At 39.0% G+C, this 20,249-nt stretch overlaps 1 protein-coding gene across 2 annotated transcripts in view; it reads left to right on the top strand.

Moving 5' to 3' along the window:
• Positions 1–20,249, top strand: part of LOC126267175 (eukaryotic translation initiation factor 2-alpha kinase-like) — a 165,367-nt gene that overhangs the window by 42,649 nt on the left and 102,469 nt on the right. For both annotated transcript variants that reach the window (XM_049972136.1, XM_049972137.1), the window contains exons 6-7: positions 11,920–12,069; positions 12,544–12,655. In XM_049972136.1, coding sequence (XP_049828093.1) covers positions 11,920–12,069; positions 12,544–12,655 — 262 coding nt within the window. The remainder of the gene's footprint in view (positions 1–11,919; positions 12,070–12,543; positions 12,656–20,249) is intronic.

Here is a 20,249-nt window from a genome sequence, read left to right as displayed (position 1 = left end):
ATATTGAAGCAGTTGCAACAAACTAATTTAAAAACATGTTATGTGCAAAATCCGTATTATACCATGTACAATAAATGAATTTAAAGTATATATAGCTGCTACTGCTGCTGGAACCAGGTAGTAGGTTTCGTAAGAATGTTTTCTCTTAACAAGTATTATATTAGAGCCAGATTGCATGCATAGCAGACCAATTGTGAAATTGAACTGAAGAGTTTGTAGCAAACACAATACCGTATGTCATCTACAATGGAGAAAAGTCTTCAGATGTTGAAGTAACTTCAGGCATAACTCAACGTAGTTGCTGGGAGTAGGATAAGAGTTGTGGGTAGTGGCGCAAAACCTATCCAGTTCACACTTGTAGCAAATCATCTTCCAGTCCTTTTACAGGTTTATCCTCTTCCAACAAATGCAAGGCCACCTGTGAAAGCAGCCCTGTCATACAACAGCACAGCTGAAATTCCTGCACAGCATCCGACTGTCCATCCAAATGAGTGGCCACCACAAAATGGGCCAGAAGTAGATTTGACCAACAAGTGATGGGACAAACCGCTGAGCATAATATGCTTGATTTCAATGGCTGCTTAACAATCCTCCCCACACCAACTTTTCTGAACTACACTACTGGCCATTAAAATTGCTTAACCAAGAAGAAATGCAGATGATAAACGGGTATTCATTGGACAAATATATAATACTAGAACTGACATGTGGTTACATTTTTACGCAATTTGGGTACCCAGAACAACCACCTCTGGCCATAATAATGGCCTTGATACACCTGGTCATTGAGTCAAACAGAGCTTGCATGGCGTGTACAGGCACAGCTGCCCATGCACCTTCAACACGATACCACGGTTCATCGAGAGTACAGTATTTACTCGAATCTAAGCCCCACTTGAATCTGTCGCACCTGAAATTTGAGACTCAAAATTCCAGGGGAGAGGGAAGTTTTAGACCTCGCCTCCAAATTGAAACAGTGTAACATGAGACACAATTTAGGTCGAATGGATGAAGATTCAGCTACAGTAGTTTGGTTCGAGTCGTAAGCTTATCAGTTAAGCTTTACCAGGTAGCCGTCATAATGCGTCAGGTGCTCTGTCTGTATTTATACAGGTACCATTCCAATTTCACATGCTTCGTCTGGTTTAAATCAATTGCTTTTTTTGCTTTAATCTGATAAGTGCCATTCTCTTTGTTATAGGTGTTAACGTCACTCTAAGCTGAAAATACATTATTGTACTGTGTCATGTGTTGTTTGTCGCATTCTGATAGTGAGTGTTTACAACTTGTCGCTGCTCGTGGAAAGGCTCGCTTTTGTGCGCGCTACGGCCACTTACAATTTAAAAAAGAGAGGAATTGTCTCACTAGCAAAACAATGGCAAGAGACTGCTATTTGTTGTTACTTACACTGCTGCTTTCTTTGACAATGATCAACAAGAACCAAATAATAGACTGCGTATGATAGATGATGTTCTGAACGAGAGTTTAGCGAAACATTTTCTCCGTTCGAAAATCTTTGCATACGCCTCTTTAGTGCATTACATTCTGCACAGGAATTAGTCATCTTAGATTTAAAAATCTAGTCAGTTGCCATGCTTCATTTCTGACTGTGTCACTATTCAGCATAAGAATAATATGAATATAAACATGACATAATATGTATATTCTTCCGTGTTTGCTGTTGTCTCACTCTCATTTCCTAGTTTTCTTAGGCAGACAGGATTTAAATGAGATAGCAGCAAACACAAAAGAATACATGGCTTAATGTTTACATTCGTATTAGTCGTTTGGTGAAGAGAATACTGCATGTGACTCACAATTCATAAAAGTTCCTATTAGCAATCATCTCTTGTCACAGGTAGGAAAAAATTCAGAACGTAGAGTTGGCCATGTTGACATACATCCCAAACAGTCTTGCCAGTTGGATTTTCGTAGTAGATTTTGAGAGATGAGTTCAAATGCAGTGTGTGGTGTTGTTGTCTTCAGTTGGTAGACTTGTGTGATGCAGCTCTCCACTCTTTTCTGTCCTGTGCAACACCTATAAAATAAAAATGAAAATAATGTAGAAATTAAGTGCTGAAATTTAAAACAAAATTTTATTAGTTTTGTAATACATCTTATACTAAATGTTTAAAATCTCAATCATGAGTCTGAATAACTATCACTCGATTCTTTGTTGCTCATTTCTTCATACAGAGTATCATCCTCCGTACTATCTAGTGCATTGGATGTTGAACATTTTTTAAATGCATGTTTCACAGTCTGATTTGGAACACACTTCAATGCATCATAAATCCATTAGCACACCTGCGACAAACTTGTGTGTTTTACACATCCTGTTGGTGTCAGTTGTCTGTCGCTTTTCAAAAGCCAATCTGTGTACATGCGTTTTAAGTTTGCCCGTAAGTGGTTTATTCAAACAGACTTCAAGTGGTTGCAGAATTGAAGTCATCCCACCTGAAATTACTGCCAAGTCCGTTTTGCTTTCCTCTAATTTTTGTTTTACTGCAGGTGTTGTATGGCCTGTGTACGCATCTAATACCAACAGACTGCGTAAATCAAGCATTGCGCCAGGGCGACGATTCCACACTCACCCAATCCATTCCAGCACCATGTCCTCTGAAAACCACTCAGTTTCGTTTGCGCATACAATTACAGTTTTTAGAAACATTCTGATTTCGGTGAAGTCTTTCGTATGAAAACTATGAACGGGGGTAATTTATGTCCATCTGCTGTGCAAGCAAGCATGACGGACGTCCGCTGCTTTTCACCCCCTGATGTAAGAACCATTACATCTTTCTTTCCTTTGGCGTCAACCGTATAATTTGACGGCATGTTAAAATGTACTGGAGTCTAGCCAGCATTTCTTATCTGACCAAGAAGGTATTGCTTTTCTGTGCGCCGCCTAATTATGAAGCTCTGAAATTCCACAAGTTCTTCTTCATAATTTTTCGGCAGCTTCTGAGCAACTGAAGTTCGCCTCCAAAGTTAAAAACCCCAGCGCTTCAGAAACAGGTCAATCCAGCTGCGACTAGCCTTAAAATTTTGAATTTTTTGCTCTCTACCAATTTCATGTGCCTTAATTTTTAAATTTTCTGTGTTCACAGGCAGGAATTTCTGACACTGTTCCTTAACAAATTCATTTAAAATCACTTCTAGTACATGATATTGGCCACACTTTGGCCCACTAAATGCTTTCCTGCTACTTGAACATTCAGATAATTTGTCTCTTTGCTGTCACCATCGCCTGACATTGCTCTCATCAATCCCGTATCGCAAACCTGCAGCACGATTAGAACTTTGTTCCGCAAAAGAAATAAATCCCTTATTGAATTTGGCACTATAATGAAAGTTCTTCACAAAATTCCACGAAGCAATACGTGCCGCTACATGAAATCTTAGGAAATTTATTTTTGTTGCTATGAATATTTGAAAGGATGCTTTACTCAAAGATGTAGAATAGGGAATTTCTATTTACTTCGTTGGATAATGTATGAAAATGCAGTAGTCGAAACTCGGGGTGGAGATAAAAGCTAGTCTTCTAGCTTTCTTTAAAATTTTATTTACTGACGCAGAGGTTTTGGTGCCAGTATTTATCTTTATGCCTGCAAAGTATGCCTGTGTAGCGCTACATACATTCGACGGCAGAAGTTAGTTGTGGTGGCACCTACCAACATTTTTCAGAACTTCCACTTACTTTGCACTCAATTCTAAGCCATAGGCAGTTTTTTGGATAACAACAATCGAAAAAAAAGTGTGGCTTAGATTCGAGTAAATACGGTAGTGACTGGTGTATTGTGACAAGCCAGTAGCTTGGCCACCATTGATCAGATGTTTTGAATTGGTGAGAGATCTGGAGAATGTGCTGGCCAGTGCAGCAATCGAACATTTTCTCTATCCAGAAAGGCCCGTACAGGACCTGCAACATGCGGTCGTGCATTATCCTGCTGAAATGTAGGGTTTCGCAGGGATCGTATGAAGGGTAGAGCCGCGGGTCGTAACACATCTGAAATGTAACGTCCACTGTTCAAAGTGCCGTCAATGAGAACAAGAGGTGACCATACATGTAACCAATGCACTGCATACCATCACGCCGGGTGATACGCCAGAATGGCGATAAGGAATACATGCTTGCAATGTGCGTTCACTGTGATGTCGCCAAACACGAATGCGACCATCATGATGCTGTAATCAGAACCTGGATTCATCTGAAAAAATGACTTTTTGCCATTTGTGCACCCAGGTTCGTCGTTGAGTACACCATCGCAGGTGCTCCTGTCTGTAATGCAGCATCAAGGGTAACCGCAGCCATGGTCTCTGAGCTGATAGTCCATGCTGCTGCAAATGTCGTCGAACTGTTCGTGCAGATGGTTGTTGCCTTGCAAACGTCCCCATCTGTTGACTCAGGGATCGAGACGTAACTGCACGATCCGTTACAGCTATGCGGATAAGATGCTTGTCATCTCGACTGTTAGTGATACGAGGCCGTTGAGATCCAGCACGGCGTTCTGTATTACCCTCCTGAACCCACCGATTCCATATTCTGCTAACAGTCATTGGATCTCGACCAACGCGAGCAGCAATATGATAAACCACAATCGTGATAGGCTACAATCTGACCTTTATCAAAGTCGGAAACATATTGGTATGCATTTCTCCTCCTTACACGAGGCATCACAACGATGTTTCACCAGGCAACGCCGGTCAACTGCTGTTTGTGTATGAGAAATCGGTTGGAAACTTTCCTCATGTCAGCATGTTGTAGGTGTCGCCACCGGTGCCAACCTTGTGTGAATGCTCTGAAAAGCTAATCATTTGCATATTACAGCATCTTCTTCCTGTCAGTTAAATTTCACGTCTGTAACACGTCATCTTCGTGGTGTAGCAATTTTAATGGACAGTAGTTTACATAGATGAGAGTTAACCATGTTCCTGTAATTCTGTCGGACTCAATCTCGCCTGTGTGTGTCCTGTATCCCCTCCGATTCGCACTCCTCAACATCATTATGATGCTCCACATGAACGCACTTGTTCTGGTGCCTCATCTAAACTCGGTAAGCCACCTCTTTTTGTGTAGTTGAGGGTACTTCATATACCGGTATTACTTTCCCTTTTCTTGTTCCAGTCTTGATTTGTTAGCAGAAGAACAAGTGTTTTGTAAGCTACCTCCTTTGTTGATGGGCTACATTTCCTGAAGAATCTCAATCTGGCATCTACTTTACCTGTGATTAATTTGTTGTTTCCTTCAATTTGCTCTGTATGTGTAATCCTAGATATTTTATGGCAGTAACTGCTTTCAGTGATAGTTCAGCAATCATGTAATCATACTATAATGGGCCGTAATATGTATATGCAATATGTTACATTTGATTATGTTAAGGGTCAATTGCCACTCTTTGCACCAAACATCGATCCTGTACAAGTCTTCCATCATTTCATTACAGTCCTCCAGGATTGCGACTTCACTTTATGCAACAGCATCATTTGTGAATAGCCTACTGGAAATTCTGATGTTATCTATTAGGACATTAATATGCATTGTGAGATGTTGTGATTCTATAACACTCCCTTGAGCTGTGCTCAAAGTTACCTGTACAGTTGAAGGCTTCTCTCCGTTGTAGGTGACATGCGGTGTTCTGTTTGCTAGGAACTCTTCAGTCTAATTTTACAGTTCGTCTGATATTTGGTGCAATCGTGTTTTGTTCATTAGGCAGCAGTGCAAAACTGCGTCAAAAGCCTTCTGCAAATCAAGAAACGTGGCATCTACCTTTGTGACAGTATGTGCTGTGTTCTGGGTCTTGTGGATGAACCTCACATTGATTCCTACAGAGGAGATTTTCAGGCTCCAGAAGTGTCATAATACATGAGCATAACTTGTTCCAAAATCCTACAACAGACTGACATTAGAGATATACACTTTTGGTTCTGTGTATCTGTTTAACGACCCTTCTTGAAAACACGAATGACCTATGCTTTTTTTCCAATCATTGGGAACGCTTTGCTCCTTCAGAGATCTACGGTACATTGCTGCCAGAAGAGGGGCAAGTTCTTTCTCATATTTTATATGGAATTAAATTATTATTCCATCAGGTCCAATGGCATTTTCTCAGTTGAGAGATTTCAGTTACTTTTCTGTCCCTCAGTCACTTATTCCAATATCTCTCATTTTGTGACTTGTGTGACTAGTTAGAGGAGGAACTACAGTGCAATTTTCCAGTGTGAAACAGTTTTGGAAAAAAGACATTTAGTATTTTTGACCTTTTTGTGTGTCACCCTTTGTTTCAACGCCATTTGGTCACAGGGGGCCCGGACAGATGGCTTTGATTCGTTTACTAATTTAAAATAAAGACCAAAACTTCCTAGGATTTTCAGTAAAGTCGGTAGATAGAATTTTACTTTTAAATTCTTTGAATACTTCACACATGGCCCTCTTTATGCTAATATTGGCTTAATGTAGTTTTTACGTGTCTGTGAGGCTTTGAATACTTTTGCAGTGAAGCTCTCTTTGCTTTCACAGCAGCTTTCTAATGCGGTTGCGGTCTTTTCCGTTAGTCACAACATTGCTGGACACATGCCTGTCCAAAGTGTATTGTACAGTGCTCTTGAATTTTGTCCATTGGTGCTTAATGTTTTCAGTGCTAGAGGTGAAATTTTTATATTGACCTGTCAGGTAATCTGATATCTGTTTCTTGTTTCTCTTGCTCAACACAAAGATCTTCCTATCTTTATTTGTATTCCTAGTTACACTGATATTCAGTGATTCTGTAATGACCTTATGATCTCTGATTTTCTGTTCTATGTTAAACAAGTTGTGAAGTTCAGATCTATTTTAATGGATGTGTCTAAAATTTGATCTTTACAAGTTGGTTCTTTGTTAACTGCCCAAGGTAGTTTCGAGGCGAGACACTTAGAATGCATCTGCTATTCAGTGAGTTGTTACCTTTTCTTCTAAATTCTGTACATTGTGCCAGCACTTCCTATACCGTATTAACATTTGCTTAGGTGGCAATAGTCGTAAATTAACTCGTAATATCGTGTCGGACCACCTTTTGCCTGGCATAGTGCAGCAACTCAGTGTGGCATGGGATCAACAAGTCATTGGAAGTCCCGCCCACCCCCGGTCAGAAATATTGAGCCAACTTGCCGTCCGTAATTGGAGAAGTGTTGACTGCAGGATTGTATGCACGAACTGACCTCTCAATTATGACCCATGAATGTTCGGTGAATTTATGTCGGGTGATGTGAGAGGCCAAATCATTCACCCAAACTGTCCAGAATGATCTTCAAACTAATCGCAGGCAACTGTGCCCTGGTGACATGGCTCACTGTCACCAATAAAAATTCCATCATTGTTTGAGAGCGTGAAGTTCATGAATGGTTGCAGATGGTCTCCAAGTAATTCAATGTGACCATTTTCAGTCAATGATTGGTTCTGTTGGACCAGAGGACCAATCCATTCCTTGCAAACACAGCCCACACCATTATGGAGCCACCACCAGCTTGCACAGTGCCTTGTTGATAACATGAACTCATGCCTTCATGGAGTTTGTGGTACACTCGAACCCTACCATCAGCTCTTACAGACTGAAATTGGGACTCATCTGACCAGGCCACAGTTTTCCAAGCATCTAGGGTCCAACTAATTTGCTCACGAGCCCAGGAGAGCGGAGAAAGTGGTATCATGCTGTTAGCAAAGGCATTTACGTTGCTCATCTGCTACCATAGCCAACTAATGTGCCATATTTTGCAATGCTGTCCTAGTGAATATGTTGTACATCCCACATTGATTTCTGTGATTATTGTGTGTATTGTTGCTTGTCTGTTAGTACTGACAACTCTGTGAATGCTGCTGTCCTTGGTTATTAAGTGAAGGCCATCAGCCACTGCATTGTCCATGGTGAGAGGTAATGCCTGAAATTAGTATTCTTGGCATACTCTTGGTATTGTGTATCTTGGAATATTGGATTCCCTAACAATTTCCAAAATGGAATTCTAGCTCCAACTACCATCCTGTGGTAGAAGTATGTTAATTCCTGTTCTGTGGCCATAATTATGTCAGAGATATCTTTTCACATTAATCACAAAGTACAAATGACAACTCTGCCAGTGCAGTGCCCTTTTATACCTTGTGTACGTGATGCTGCTGACATATGCATATGTGCATATCGCTATCCCGTGACTTTTGTCACCTCAGTTTACATGTTTATAATAAGTAGGGACCTGAAAATGTAGCAGCTACTTTTGGCGAAATTCACATTTAAATATTATTCTCTCTCTCTCTCTCTCTCTCTCTCTCTCTCTCTCTCTCTCTCTCTCTCTCTCTCTCACACACACACACACACACACACACACACACACACAAACACACACACACACAAAATAATAGTTAAATCCTTGTGTGTTTGTGTGTGTGTGTGGGGGGGGGGGGGGGGGGGGCGCTCTTGCTGCCGCTTGGTGAGTAGATTTTTGTTATCTGTCCCTTTACATTATATTATCAATAATTGATTATTTTTGTTGTTATAAAAAACCTCTGATGGTATTTTACACAGCCACAGTTCAAAACTACTGCCACCTAATACTGTCACATTAAAAGTGTGCATAGTATAGCAACTTTAGCTATGAGATAAACGTACATGTTTCTTTGTGGTAAATTGTTAGGTTCCACAACCCCTTGCAGTTGACGTGGTACCAGAACACCGAGCTGACTGATGTAGAATTTCGTTTGTTTTTTAGTTTGCCAATGTGTTTCATGCTCATTATCTCTCCAATTGAACTTTGCCAGATGGTGTGCAATACCAGTAACTGAAAACTGGTTACATTTTCAATATTTATATGTAGAAAATAAAGCTATTTCAAACTGTCTTTGATAAAATAGTTCATCTGCATACAATTAACTGTGAAGTAGCATTTATTAGGTAATTTCATGTTTTTGTATTTTGGGGCAAAATTCGCATCTATATGTGCTTTTATTACAAAATGAAAACTTTTTAGGTCCCTAGTAATAAGACTAGTGACCACTGTTACACACAAACAATGACAAAATACTAACGTTAAGCAGCTAAGTGTAGCCTCCAGAACACAGAATACATGGTAATAAAAACAGAATATTTTATTAACAATTTGAGACTGATAGGGAATTTTTTGTTTCATATTTCGTGAAAATAATAGTTACACAACCCACTGTGGACGTTGTTGTTACTGTGGAAGGCTTCCAGTTAACTGAGATGGGAAATGAATAACTTCTTCTTTACTTCCAACAATAGAACTACTCATAATGTCGGAGAAGATAGTAGTTTCACCCCATTGTTTATCGCCTAAAAAACATTTATGTAGAATGGTTAAAATGTATTTCATTGAGAGGATTTCACCCACATGAAAATGAGACGAACCCACAAAGATATCTGTAGTACGTGTTAAGAAGAGTAAAAACTGCAGAGTTGTGCATGCTATTGAAGACTCTTCCAGCATATTCTACACTGAAAGTTCTTTAATTAAACTTTTATTATAAACTGCGAGGAGCTGATGGCAAGTTGTATCAGTGTGGGGAGCCCAAATGGTTAAGCCAGAAGAGCAACAACTGTCAAAGGCACAATTGTATATTTGAAGTTTGGTTTGACACACATTCTTGTCACTAATGTTCAGTTTTTCCTCCAATCAAATGTTCAATGCATCAGACAAACTGGTGCAGAGTAAGAAGTTTTTCTTAGGTTTAGATAAGTTATCTACAGAAACATCTCTCTCACTTCAGGCAACTTTAGAGCTACTGGAATGTGGATCGCAAATTGCAGCATCTTACTAAACTTTTTTCTTTGTGGCTGATGCATTCTCTATTCTTTAACAGGGGTGCAGCTCACACCAAGCACTGTTTCTTTCATCACCAGCATTATATATTTCATTATTAATTTGTCATCAAAATGGGTGTATTGGTGTATTTTGACAGAAGGCATAGTTATTTTGTTAGTCACCAGCTGGTTGGCATGTGTGGGAGATGTAGTTTGCTTTTGTATGTTAGCAATGTTGTTTTATTCTAATAAGTGTCAGGTATTTTTATAAGTTGTTGGAGTATTGATTTGGTTGTCAAGTGGCTCGACAAATGTGGAGAAGGTAGTGCCATGTTCCTATACTCTTTTATTTTCTTCAAGTCATGTTTTTTAACTCGTGATAATTAGGCCAGTATGCACAAGAAAACAGTAAATGTAATCTCCCTGGTTACAGAGTCCAAGAACTTATATCACTGCATCTGTTTCACTGTTCGATAATTGCATGTTAGAATAAAATGTTGTAAGTTCGCCTATCCACTGAAAAGAAAATGTTAGGGAGACTTTAAGACAAGCTGTGTTTTAGTTAATGATCATAATGTGACTCCCAGCTTCCAAAGTATTGTTGTATCAAAGTACATAAAACAGTTGAATATAATTACTGCTGTTCAGAACTATTAGCTCCTGTACTATGATGTAAACTGCAAGCTTGCTGTGTAATGGCTTAAGCCTTTACATTCCTCATGTTGGTGTATGCCATGTGTGCAACTAAATGAAAGTCAACTTGTTTCTTGCCATATGCGTTTTGCTTGTTTTATTTGTGAAGAGTCTTCCGTGGCCTTTAATACATGTTTCTTTTTATACATATAATAAATTTATTATGAATATAATATAGGGAAACATTCCATGTGGGAAAAATATATCTAAAAACAAAGATGATGTGACTTACCAAACGAAAGTGCTGGCAGGTTGATAGACACACAAACATACACACAAAATTCAAGCTTTCGCAACCAACGGTTGCTTCATTAGGAAAGAGGGAAGGAGAGGGAAAGATGACAGGATGTGGGTTTTAAGGGAGAGGGTAATGAGTCATTCCAGTCCCGGGAGCAGAAAGACTTACCTTAGGGGGAAAAAGGACAGGTATACACTCGCTCGCGCGCGCACACGCACACGCACACACATCTGCACATGGTATTTATTATGTAGTTATTATGTTACATTTTGTCATATTAGTCTCTTGTTTTTCAGTTTAGGAACAACTATTGCAGCACAAATATCCTGATGATAATTTACTGTTTGGCATTGCTTAATATTTCTAGTGTTATTAGTCCGTATTGGTTCATATGTATGGTCCTGGAGGTATTTTCATTCAATCCTAATATTTTTCGTTTGTTGTGTGTGTGTGTGTGTGTGTGTGTGTGAGAGAGAGAGAGAGAGAGAGAGAGAGGGGGGGGGGGGGGTTAAGATTCCTTAATTATACACTCTGCTTATGTTTACTCTGCTTATATTTCAGATATCTGTTTGTTATTGTTTTTTGTTTTTGGGGCTTACATGATCTGGGAGTTATTACTTATACTGATATGGTCATTAATTACTCTTCTTTTTTTTTCATGGCAAGGGCACTTTGTATGTGAAATTTTAGTTGTGATTGTTCACTCTAATAATTTTCATGTATTGTTCCCTGTTGGATGATTCATGTCCCTGTTTTATCAAGTGTTTGGCAACCTATCTTTGAAATTCCTGCCTGTCATCCCAACATATGCTGATTCACATTCTTGGCATTCTAACTGTTATATGCCAGCTCCTTGGTATTTATCTGGTTTGCCTGTTGTTTGTAAATTTGACTGGAGTGTGTTTCTTGTTCGTAAGCAATGTATAAGCCCTCTTTCTTCAATATATTTGCTATCGTGTCTGCTGATTTATGTTTTCATGTTTAAGTGTAGCAATTATTTTTGTTAGTCACGTCATGAATGTTATTGTTTTGTGTTTCTGTGTGTGTGTATATTTTGGTGTTTGTGTTCTCTGCTTTTTTCATTTATCTTTAGTTGACTGTTGATTTTTTGGTTGAGTCTTGTATTAAAAAGAGACTTCATATTCTGTATAGAAAATTTTCACCAATTGTAAGTTGTTATATTCATTAATATATTTATCCCAACAGTTTGATTCACCAATTGTTACTGCATGGCTTATGAGAGATGGGAAAGCAGAAACACTAGATCTTTTCAGTGGAAGTCAATGGTCGTCGCCATATCGAGATTCCGGTGGAGTAGTGTCACCTTCATTGTATCTTGGAATGCACAAAATGCAGGTAATACATATTTTTAATTTATTTCAATGGATTGTGTGATTTGTTTCCGTACAACAGTGCAAATACTTATTTGTGAATTATTCTCTCCTCTTGCGGCAACAAACATGAGCAGTTATTTACATTTATAAACTTAGAGGAAAATGCAGCTATTTAACACAATGATAATGTATTTTGTTTATATTTAACATTTACCTTTCTTACATTAATATTTATTGCTACTGTTGTGGGGTGTCAACAGAAGCGAATCAATACACCAGATATCTGCTCTCATAAATTAGAATACCTGTACTGGATTAACACTTATGTTCTTACATTCCTTTAATATGATGTCTCGAGATTTTTGATGTGTTTCTGTTGAATCACTAAATGTTGCATACAGAAAAAAATGGGGCACATATTTTTATTGCATTTCTTGTTTATTTTTCCTGGTTCGTATTTAGCGATTTTGATGGATATAAAGTATTTAATTTGCAGCTTTATGTGCAGGAGAGTGTGACAGTCCAAAAGAAATACAGTGAGATTGGAAATTTCATTGCTGAGGACTCCGACTATCCCCGTATCCCATGGAATCCTATACCAGCCACTGGTATGTCTGCATTGAATTTTGTTACAGTGAAAATCAAAAATAAATTAGACTTATTTAAGATTTAAATTACTATGAAGCATCATATTAAATCAACTTTTCAGAATTTATCAAATGGTTCATAAATTTTATAAACTGAAGAATACAATAAAAAATTGTACATCTTTACTACAATTGTAACTGATACGTTTTGTCTCTTTGTGGTCTGTGTAAAGCACTTGGCGTACATAAAGGTTGTCCAAACCACACAAAGATTGTAATTGACTGGACCATTGCAAGGCAGGATGTATGTTAATCTGATTATGAGTGGCCTTAGCCATGTGAATGTGGAGGCTGTTAAGTTGAATGTGGAGGCTATTAAGTTTTTCTGTACTGTTTATGCAAGGGACATTGGATAGTTTTTGAACATCTGAGTGTCATAGATAATAAGTTTCTGAGTGAACTGGAGTTTCGAAAGTAGGTGCTGGTGGAAGTAAAGCTGTGAGGGTAGATCATAAGTCATGACTGGATAGCTTAAACAGTAGAGCATTTGCAAGTGAAAGGCAAAGGTTCCCAGTCCAGCAGACAGTTCTGATCTGCCCTAGGAAGTTTCAAATCAGTGCAGCTTAGTAAAAATTCATTCTGAGAAAAATGTAATGAAAGTTGTAGTGCTTTGCTTTCCTGTGTTGTGTACTATAACATACCATTAATACAAGATACATAGTCATGAAGCTATTAGACAGTCTTTGGAGTGTACAACTTGCTTCAGGCAGTGGCTGAGTTACACATGGTACTTTGAAGTCCCAAAAGAAGTGAAAGTTTGTTGGACAGGAAAGTAAACTGGGGGAGGAAAAAAAAAACTTTCTTTTGATTAGTTTATTGTCTATCAGCATATGATAATAGGAACACACACTCATAAAATAGCAGGAATATAATGCATTCATTTCATATAGGCCATCTTTGGACCACATTATTTAAACTTTCTTGCTTTACATGTTCTGGTGTTTGCCCAATGCTCCTACATTCGTTCTCAGTTTGCTCCTTCCTCTCGTGGTTCCAAGCATTTCCTGTTTATAGTTTTGGCTTTTCTTGGAAACCCTGCCATGCCAAAAGTTTCTCCTTGAGTGGAACACACTCCAAGAAGTTGCCATGGCTGATCCCCACTTCTTTAAGATCTTTCTCCACCTGTGAGCCAGGCCCATTTTGTTTACTTCTCCTGCAAGTAGGTGATCAAACGATTGGTGAGTCATCCAGGGCTCATTCAGGTCATAAGTCCGTAAAACATAATCCTTATTTTCCAGATGGTATCATTTATCTTCTCTATGTGGAAATACAGTTCATGATTATAGCGTCTTCTATATTCCCCATTGTCTTTGATGGGACCTAAGATCTTTCTCAAAATCTTCCTTTCCTTGGCCTCAAGTTTTTTGATTAGGCCTTCTTTGTTCATTACTAGGCATTCAGAAGTGTAAAACACCTCTGGACAGATAACACTGCAGTAATGCCTTAATTTTGCATTGAACGATACTGATATTTTGTTGTAGATGTTTTTGGTTAAATGGAATGCCATGCATGCATGATATTAAGGCTTCTTTGACTGATAAGGTGTCTGTTACCCATTCAAATTTTTTAACTTGCTTAATTTTGCCTGACCCACTACAAGCTCCCTTGGTGGTGAACTTATATTCATTATAAACTCAGTTTTCTCAAATGAAATTAGGAGGCCAGTCTTCTGTACTTGTATGTTAAGCTCATTAGCCTCTCAGCTGTTTCCGTGGAATCAGAAAAATTTGCAAGATTATCTGCAAAAGCAAGACAATTGATTTCAAGATTTTGTTTCTTGTAACCCAGTCTGACACCATTTTTAATTCCTTGGTTTTCCAGTTCTTTGCACCTTCTAAAGGTCATAGTTAAAGAGCAGAGGTTCCTTGCCTCACTCCAGTCTTTATTTCAAAAGCTTCTGATGTTTCTCTTCTAAATTTCACTTTTGAGGTTGTGTTGGTTAGTGTTTGCTGGATTATCACTTTGGTGTTCTTGTCTAGGCCAAGTTCTTTTAAAATTCTGATCAGGGTTTTACGATCAATCGAGACGTGTGCCTTTTTGAAATCCACCCGCAGCAAAATTTTTATTCCTGAGCTTCAGGTACGAAAGGATTGATTTGAGGTTCATTATCTGTTCGACGCATGATCGCCTCTTCCTGAAACTTTCTTGATACTCTCTCAGCTGTGGGTCTAGCTATTCTTCTGTCCTAGTTTGCAGAGCTTTCGACAGAATCTTATAGGTTGTTGATATGAGAGAGATACCACAATAGTTGTTTACATCTGTTCTGTCGCCTTTCTTATGAAGAGGATGGATTAGAGCAGAATTCCAGTCCTTCTGCAACAAAATATCGCTGCCATGTAGCTTGCCCACCTGTGGACAGCATATCTGCAGTGATGAAAATTCCTTGCCAAATATACTGTATGTCTCAAAAAGGCCTTCACAAACGGACACTATCCCCTAAATCTAGTTCACAAACAGATTTCCTGTGCCATGTCCTCACATACCTAATCCCCCCACCTCCTCCAAGAACCAACTGCAAAGGAGTGTCCCTCTCATCACCCAGTATCAACCTGGACTGGATCAATTAAACTGTGTCTTTTGACAGGGCTTCGTTTCTTTTATCATCTTGCCCAGAAATGACAGACATCGTACCCACAATCCTTCCCACCCTTCCTAAACTGGTATTTTGCCATTCACCCAACCTACACAACACCCTGGTTCAACAACGTCTCACTCCCACTCGAAACACCTTGCCATAAGGGTTGTATTCCTGTGGAAGATTCATGGGAAAGACTTGGCCTTTTTACAATTCACCATTTTACCCACCATGCACATCCTGCTCTAGTCCTGTCACAGGCTTATCCTATCGCATCAGAGGGAGGGCCACCTGTGAACGTAACTGTGTCATATATCTACTGTGCTGCAATTTCTGTTGGCATGACTATGAAACAGCTGTGCTTCAGAATAATGAATGACCACTGCCAGACTGTGACCAAGAATGGAGTTGACTGTTCAGTGGCACAACATGCTATTGAGTTTGCTAAATGCAACACAGTTGATGGCTGCTCCTCTCAGCAACAGTTGCTGTTGTGATCACCGTTGAAACTGAAAGTAGCAGCACATTCCGAGAAAGACCTCCTATATTATTGGGTAATTGATAAATCTTTTATGGCTCTTAGTTTAACTAGATAAGGATAAATTCCATTTCTATTAACTTGGTGCACAAATATCGGAATTTTGATATAAATGTCTTCAAGAAAACACCACCATCCAAGTAGCAAAGACATGCCGTCCATTTGAAAAGCATTTGATGTTCACTGGATGATACTTTGAACTCTGAGGCCATCAGCTATTACAAAAGCACTTTTTTCTCCAGTCTGCCTAATCAGATTAACCTGCCAGTGGCCAGTATGCTTATCCTTAGTAAGGAATACTTCACTGCCATGAGACATTCCAAGGTGGTGTCAGTCTGAGGCAATGGTTATAAATCTTTTTTTGCAATTTTGTTCAGCTGCTGATTACTGAAGCAGAATTATGAGTGCCATCCTCTTCACAAGAGCACAGGAGATGACCAAGGACTCTGTTGGCTGAATGATACCTTGCAGCCTTTTCTCTACCTTTTTCCTTAATTGTGTCTCATTCAATGGGAGAAACACGGGTGCTGATTGTTGGGTGGATGATTCTCAGTATTGTTTCATCGTTTCAGTTTAGGTCATCTGGTCTTCCTCATCTCCACTCTAAACTTAAATGCACCCAAATATTGCTGCAGAATAGCTAACTCTTGTTGATGATTGTCATCAGTCAAGCTGGAACTTACTGGTGTTAGTCAATGATGATAGTAGCTTGATTCCCCAGCAATGACACTGAGCTGATCCTCCCTGACTTATTTGGCTGTCACTATTCACATAACTGTAGGCAGCTCTGTTCATGGGGATTTGTGCTGTTTTGTGAGGCTGCTTACGTGTTTGCACTTGAAGGCAGCCCATGATAGTTAAATTAAGTTTGCGGACTGTTGACTAGAACCATCTCATTGATAATAGTGGGATAAGTTTGTGATCAGTGGTAGGCAGTTGCCCAGAACAGTTGATTTTGTATGAACTTATTGGAGGAATTTATGAGAGTGTAGTGCCAATATTCTTGTGACACCTGCAAGAAGTGCCGTCGAAGGATAAGATTATGACTGTGTTATGGTAAAACAACAGATTCAAAAAGGTGTGTTCTGTCATTGATAATTACAAATCTAATCAAACCATATGGCAAAAGAATTTTTTACCAGCTACTACTGATGCTACAACCATTTGATGTAATTTGTCTGACAGCCAGATTCATTGAGACAGGCAGTGGTATGAATGATCTAAAAGTGTAAATGTGTTGGTAGAGGGCAAGCAGAGTTTGAGACATCATTAACCTAAAAAACAGAAGGAAACATGCAAAAGGTGCCAAAATTGTTTGTTCAAACAGGCGAGTAACTATTTGAGAGTGTAAAGAAAAACTTCCCATCTTGTACGGGCCCTTGCAAAGCATTTTAGCTGATAATTTGGAAATAAGATGACTGAGTTCAAAATGTGTTTCCAGACTTCTGAGGAATGAATAGAATGAAAATATTGTCAGTTTGCATGGAGTTGAAGGATTGCCTTCATCAGATCTAGACTTTATGAGGAAAATTGTAACTGGAGATGGAACATGGTTCTATGGCTATGACCCTGAGACAAAAAGTCAGAGTTTCCAATGGAACCTTAAAAAGACATGTCAGTCAGAATTGGTCATCAAAGTCACACTCGTTTTTTCCAATATTGGGAACATAGTGTGATTAGAGTTCTTTCCAATGGGAAGAACTGCAAACAGTGAATTTTATGAGGGTGTACTGCAATGTTTGTGAAATGATGTACTAAGAAAGAGACAAGAAAATGGACCAATGGCTTCCTTCTTCATCACAAGATGCCATGCCATAACTCACTTTTGATTTGCGAGGTTTTGGCCGGAAAAAGTGTTCTTGTCTGTCCACAACAAACGTAACAGGTTTAGCACATTCAAACTTCTTGCTCTTCCTAAAAATTAAAATTGTGTTTGAAGGTAAACATTTTGATACCATTACTGACACTGAGGGGCCTTGAGAGAGCAACTGAATGCACTTCCAGAAGAACCCTTCCAGAAATGCTACCAGGCATGGATTAAACCCTGAGATAGTGCATTGCTAACCAAGGACATACTTTGAATGAAATAAAATCAAATTATATGTAAGCTTGTTACTTTGTTTCTAATATTGATTCACTGTGATTTTTGATCACACTTTGGATTCTCACAACACATGTACTTGTTGGCTGGACATATTATCCATTTGCAGCCTTTAGCATAATAGTCTTTGAAACACAGACCTCATTATTTTTCAGCTGGCAATGGTCAGTCTCCAGTGCTACAGAACATGACACTTCAGAATCAACTTTTGTCTGGATAGATTAGTTACCTTTACAGGTGTCTCACATTTATAGATTTTTAAATTGTTTAATTGCTCTGATTTTGACAGCTGAGCAGTTAGGTGGAACCGCCTGGTTGTGATGGTTTGCCTTCTTTGTTTCTTAGTTTGTTGTCTTCAAAAAAATAGCGGGTGGATGTGCAGTACTGTCTACTGTAAATGATTTAGCCAACAGGTGCACAGTTGTGTTTCACAGTCTTTTACTTTCACTGTTCACAACCCCCCAATAATACACAGTTACATATGGGCAGAGCACCATTGTTTAAACTTTCTATAAGCCTCATTAATAGTTTGCAAGTGTACATCCATATACTGCTACAATAGTTTCCAGTTGAACATCTGGGAACAGTAAAAGCCTAACCACATAGTTTGCATTTCTTGAAGAATAAGAAGGTGCTTATGGAGCACACACTGTTGTTGTTTTAACACATGGCCTAATTGTGTAACACTTATTTCACTGTTAATTTGAAGCATTGTTGTTGTTCTAACAAACACAGGTTTCTCGTCTGGAACCTGGCTGTGGACTGACTGTGTCGGGACCAAAAATCAGGTCCTTATATATCCTCACAATAATAGGTGCTGAAACTACACATTGTTTGAAGTTAAATTTGCAGAAATTTCAATTTAAACTTAACTCATTCAATTAACCGAATACATTGAAAAATTGTTTTTTTTTTAACAGTTTCTTCTACTGCTAGGGTTTAGCAGAATTATTTGTTTACATCATGAAATGGTAACGACTTGTAAGTGCCATAATGCCGACAGTAAAGTCAAAAAGCTCTCAAATGTCACCGAAAATCTGTATCTGATGTACATCCTTCTTTCTTAATTGCACTATTCATCTCTGTTCCTCTTAATCTATCTTTGATTCTCACCCCATTCTTATCTCTGAACTGAAGGTGGAACAGTGCTTACCAGTGACCATCTCTGGTCTAGCATCTCTGACACTTCTCCCTTTATTTTTGTCTATCCTCATCCTGGTATCTGTGTGACCTGCCCTATCTTTTAACCTTCTCCAACAGATCCCTTTCACCTTCATGATGAAGAAAAAGTTCTAAAAGTCAGGAAGTACATCCCATTTATGTGTTCGTATCTGTGGTATTATACATTTTTCACATCATGTAGATAAGTACTGCCCAATGTGATTTTGTAGTAGAAGCACTAGTCTCTATCCATTACTTTTTGAAGGCATTATTGACAAGAGAAAAATTAGGTGACACAATTGTAGTTTATTGATGTTGCCATGAGCTGTGCTTCATCACGAGTGGCATGGTGATTAGCATCACTGGCTGGTGTACAGTGTGTCATCGATTCAAAGTTGACCACCTCCGTCTGCAGCTTGTGGTCTAGTGGCTAGTGTTGATGCCTCTGGATCACGGGGTCCTGGGTTCCATTCCCAGCCAGGTTGAGGATTTTCTCTGACCGGGGACTGGGTGATAATGTTGTCATCATCATTATCATCATCATGATCATCATCATCATCGTCATTCGTGACAGTAGCTAGATTGGACTGTTTAAAAGTTGGGACTTTGTACGGGATCTGATGACCGTGCAGTTGAGTGCCCCACATACCGTACATCACCTACATCTGACCACCTCCAGTATTTCTCATTTAGTATTTATCAGTTATGGAAGGGTCTCAAAAATTCTTATGTTTGTAATATTTGTGTATTCCGGAAGATTTGACATTTTTGTAAATAGCTGCACTGTCCATCAAGGAGTTGAGTTCTGTTATGGCGATCATTGGCTTTTGTGATAAATGTGCGTTCAGTGCTAAGTGTTGTATTTCATTGACAAACCTGCTTTCGGATTTGGACTTAATAGTGGTTTTGTCATAACATTGTTTGGTGGAGATGCAGTCTACTTAAAAGTATTAATATCACTGTGGCTCCAATTAGGCCACATAAAAACTGTTGCCTTTACAGACAGCAACTGGAACTTAAGCGGTGCAGTGTTCCCACACTGTGTGTATTCATTTGGGAGACCAGTCGCTTCAAAAACAGCTGTAAGTCAGTTGCACACCAAGCATCCACCAGTGTTTTCCAGACGCTGTTCAGGACATGACAAAATGGCTGAAAGAATTTGACTGAGTTGCCAAATACA

Source organism: Schistocerca gregaria, chromosome 4 (assembly GCF_023897955.1).
Source record: "Schistocerca gregaria isolate iqSchGreg1 chromosome 4, iqSchGreg1.2, whole genome shotgun sequence".
NCBI lineage: Eukaryota > Metazoa > Arthropoda > Insecta > Orthoptera > Acrididae > Schistocerca > Schistocerca gregaria.
This window is presented reverse-complemented; position numbering and strand designations above follow the sequence as displayed.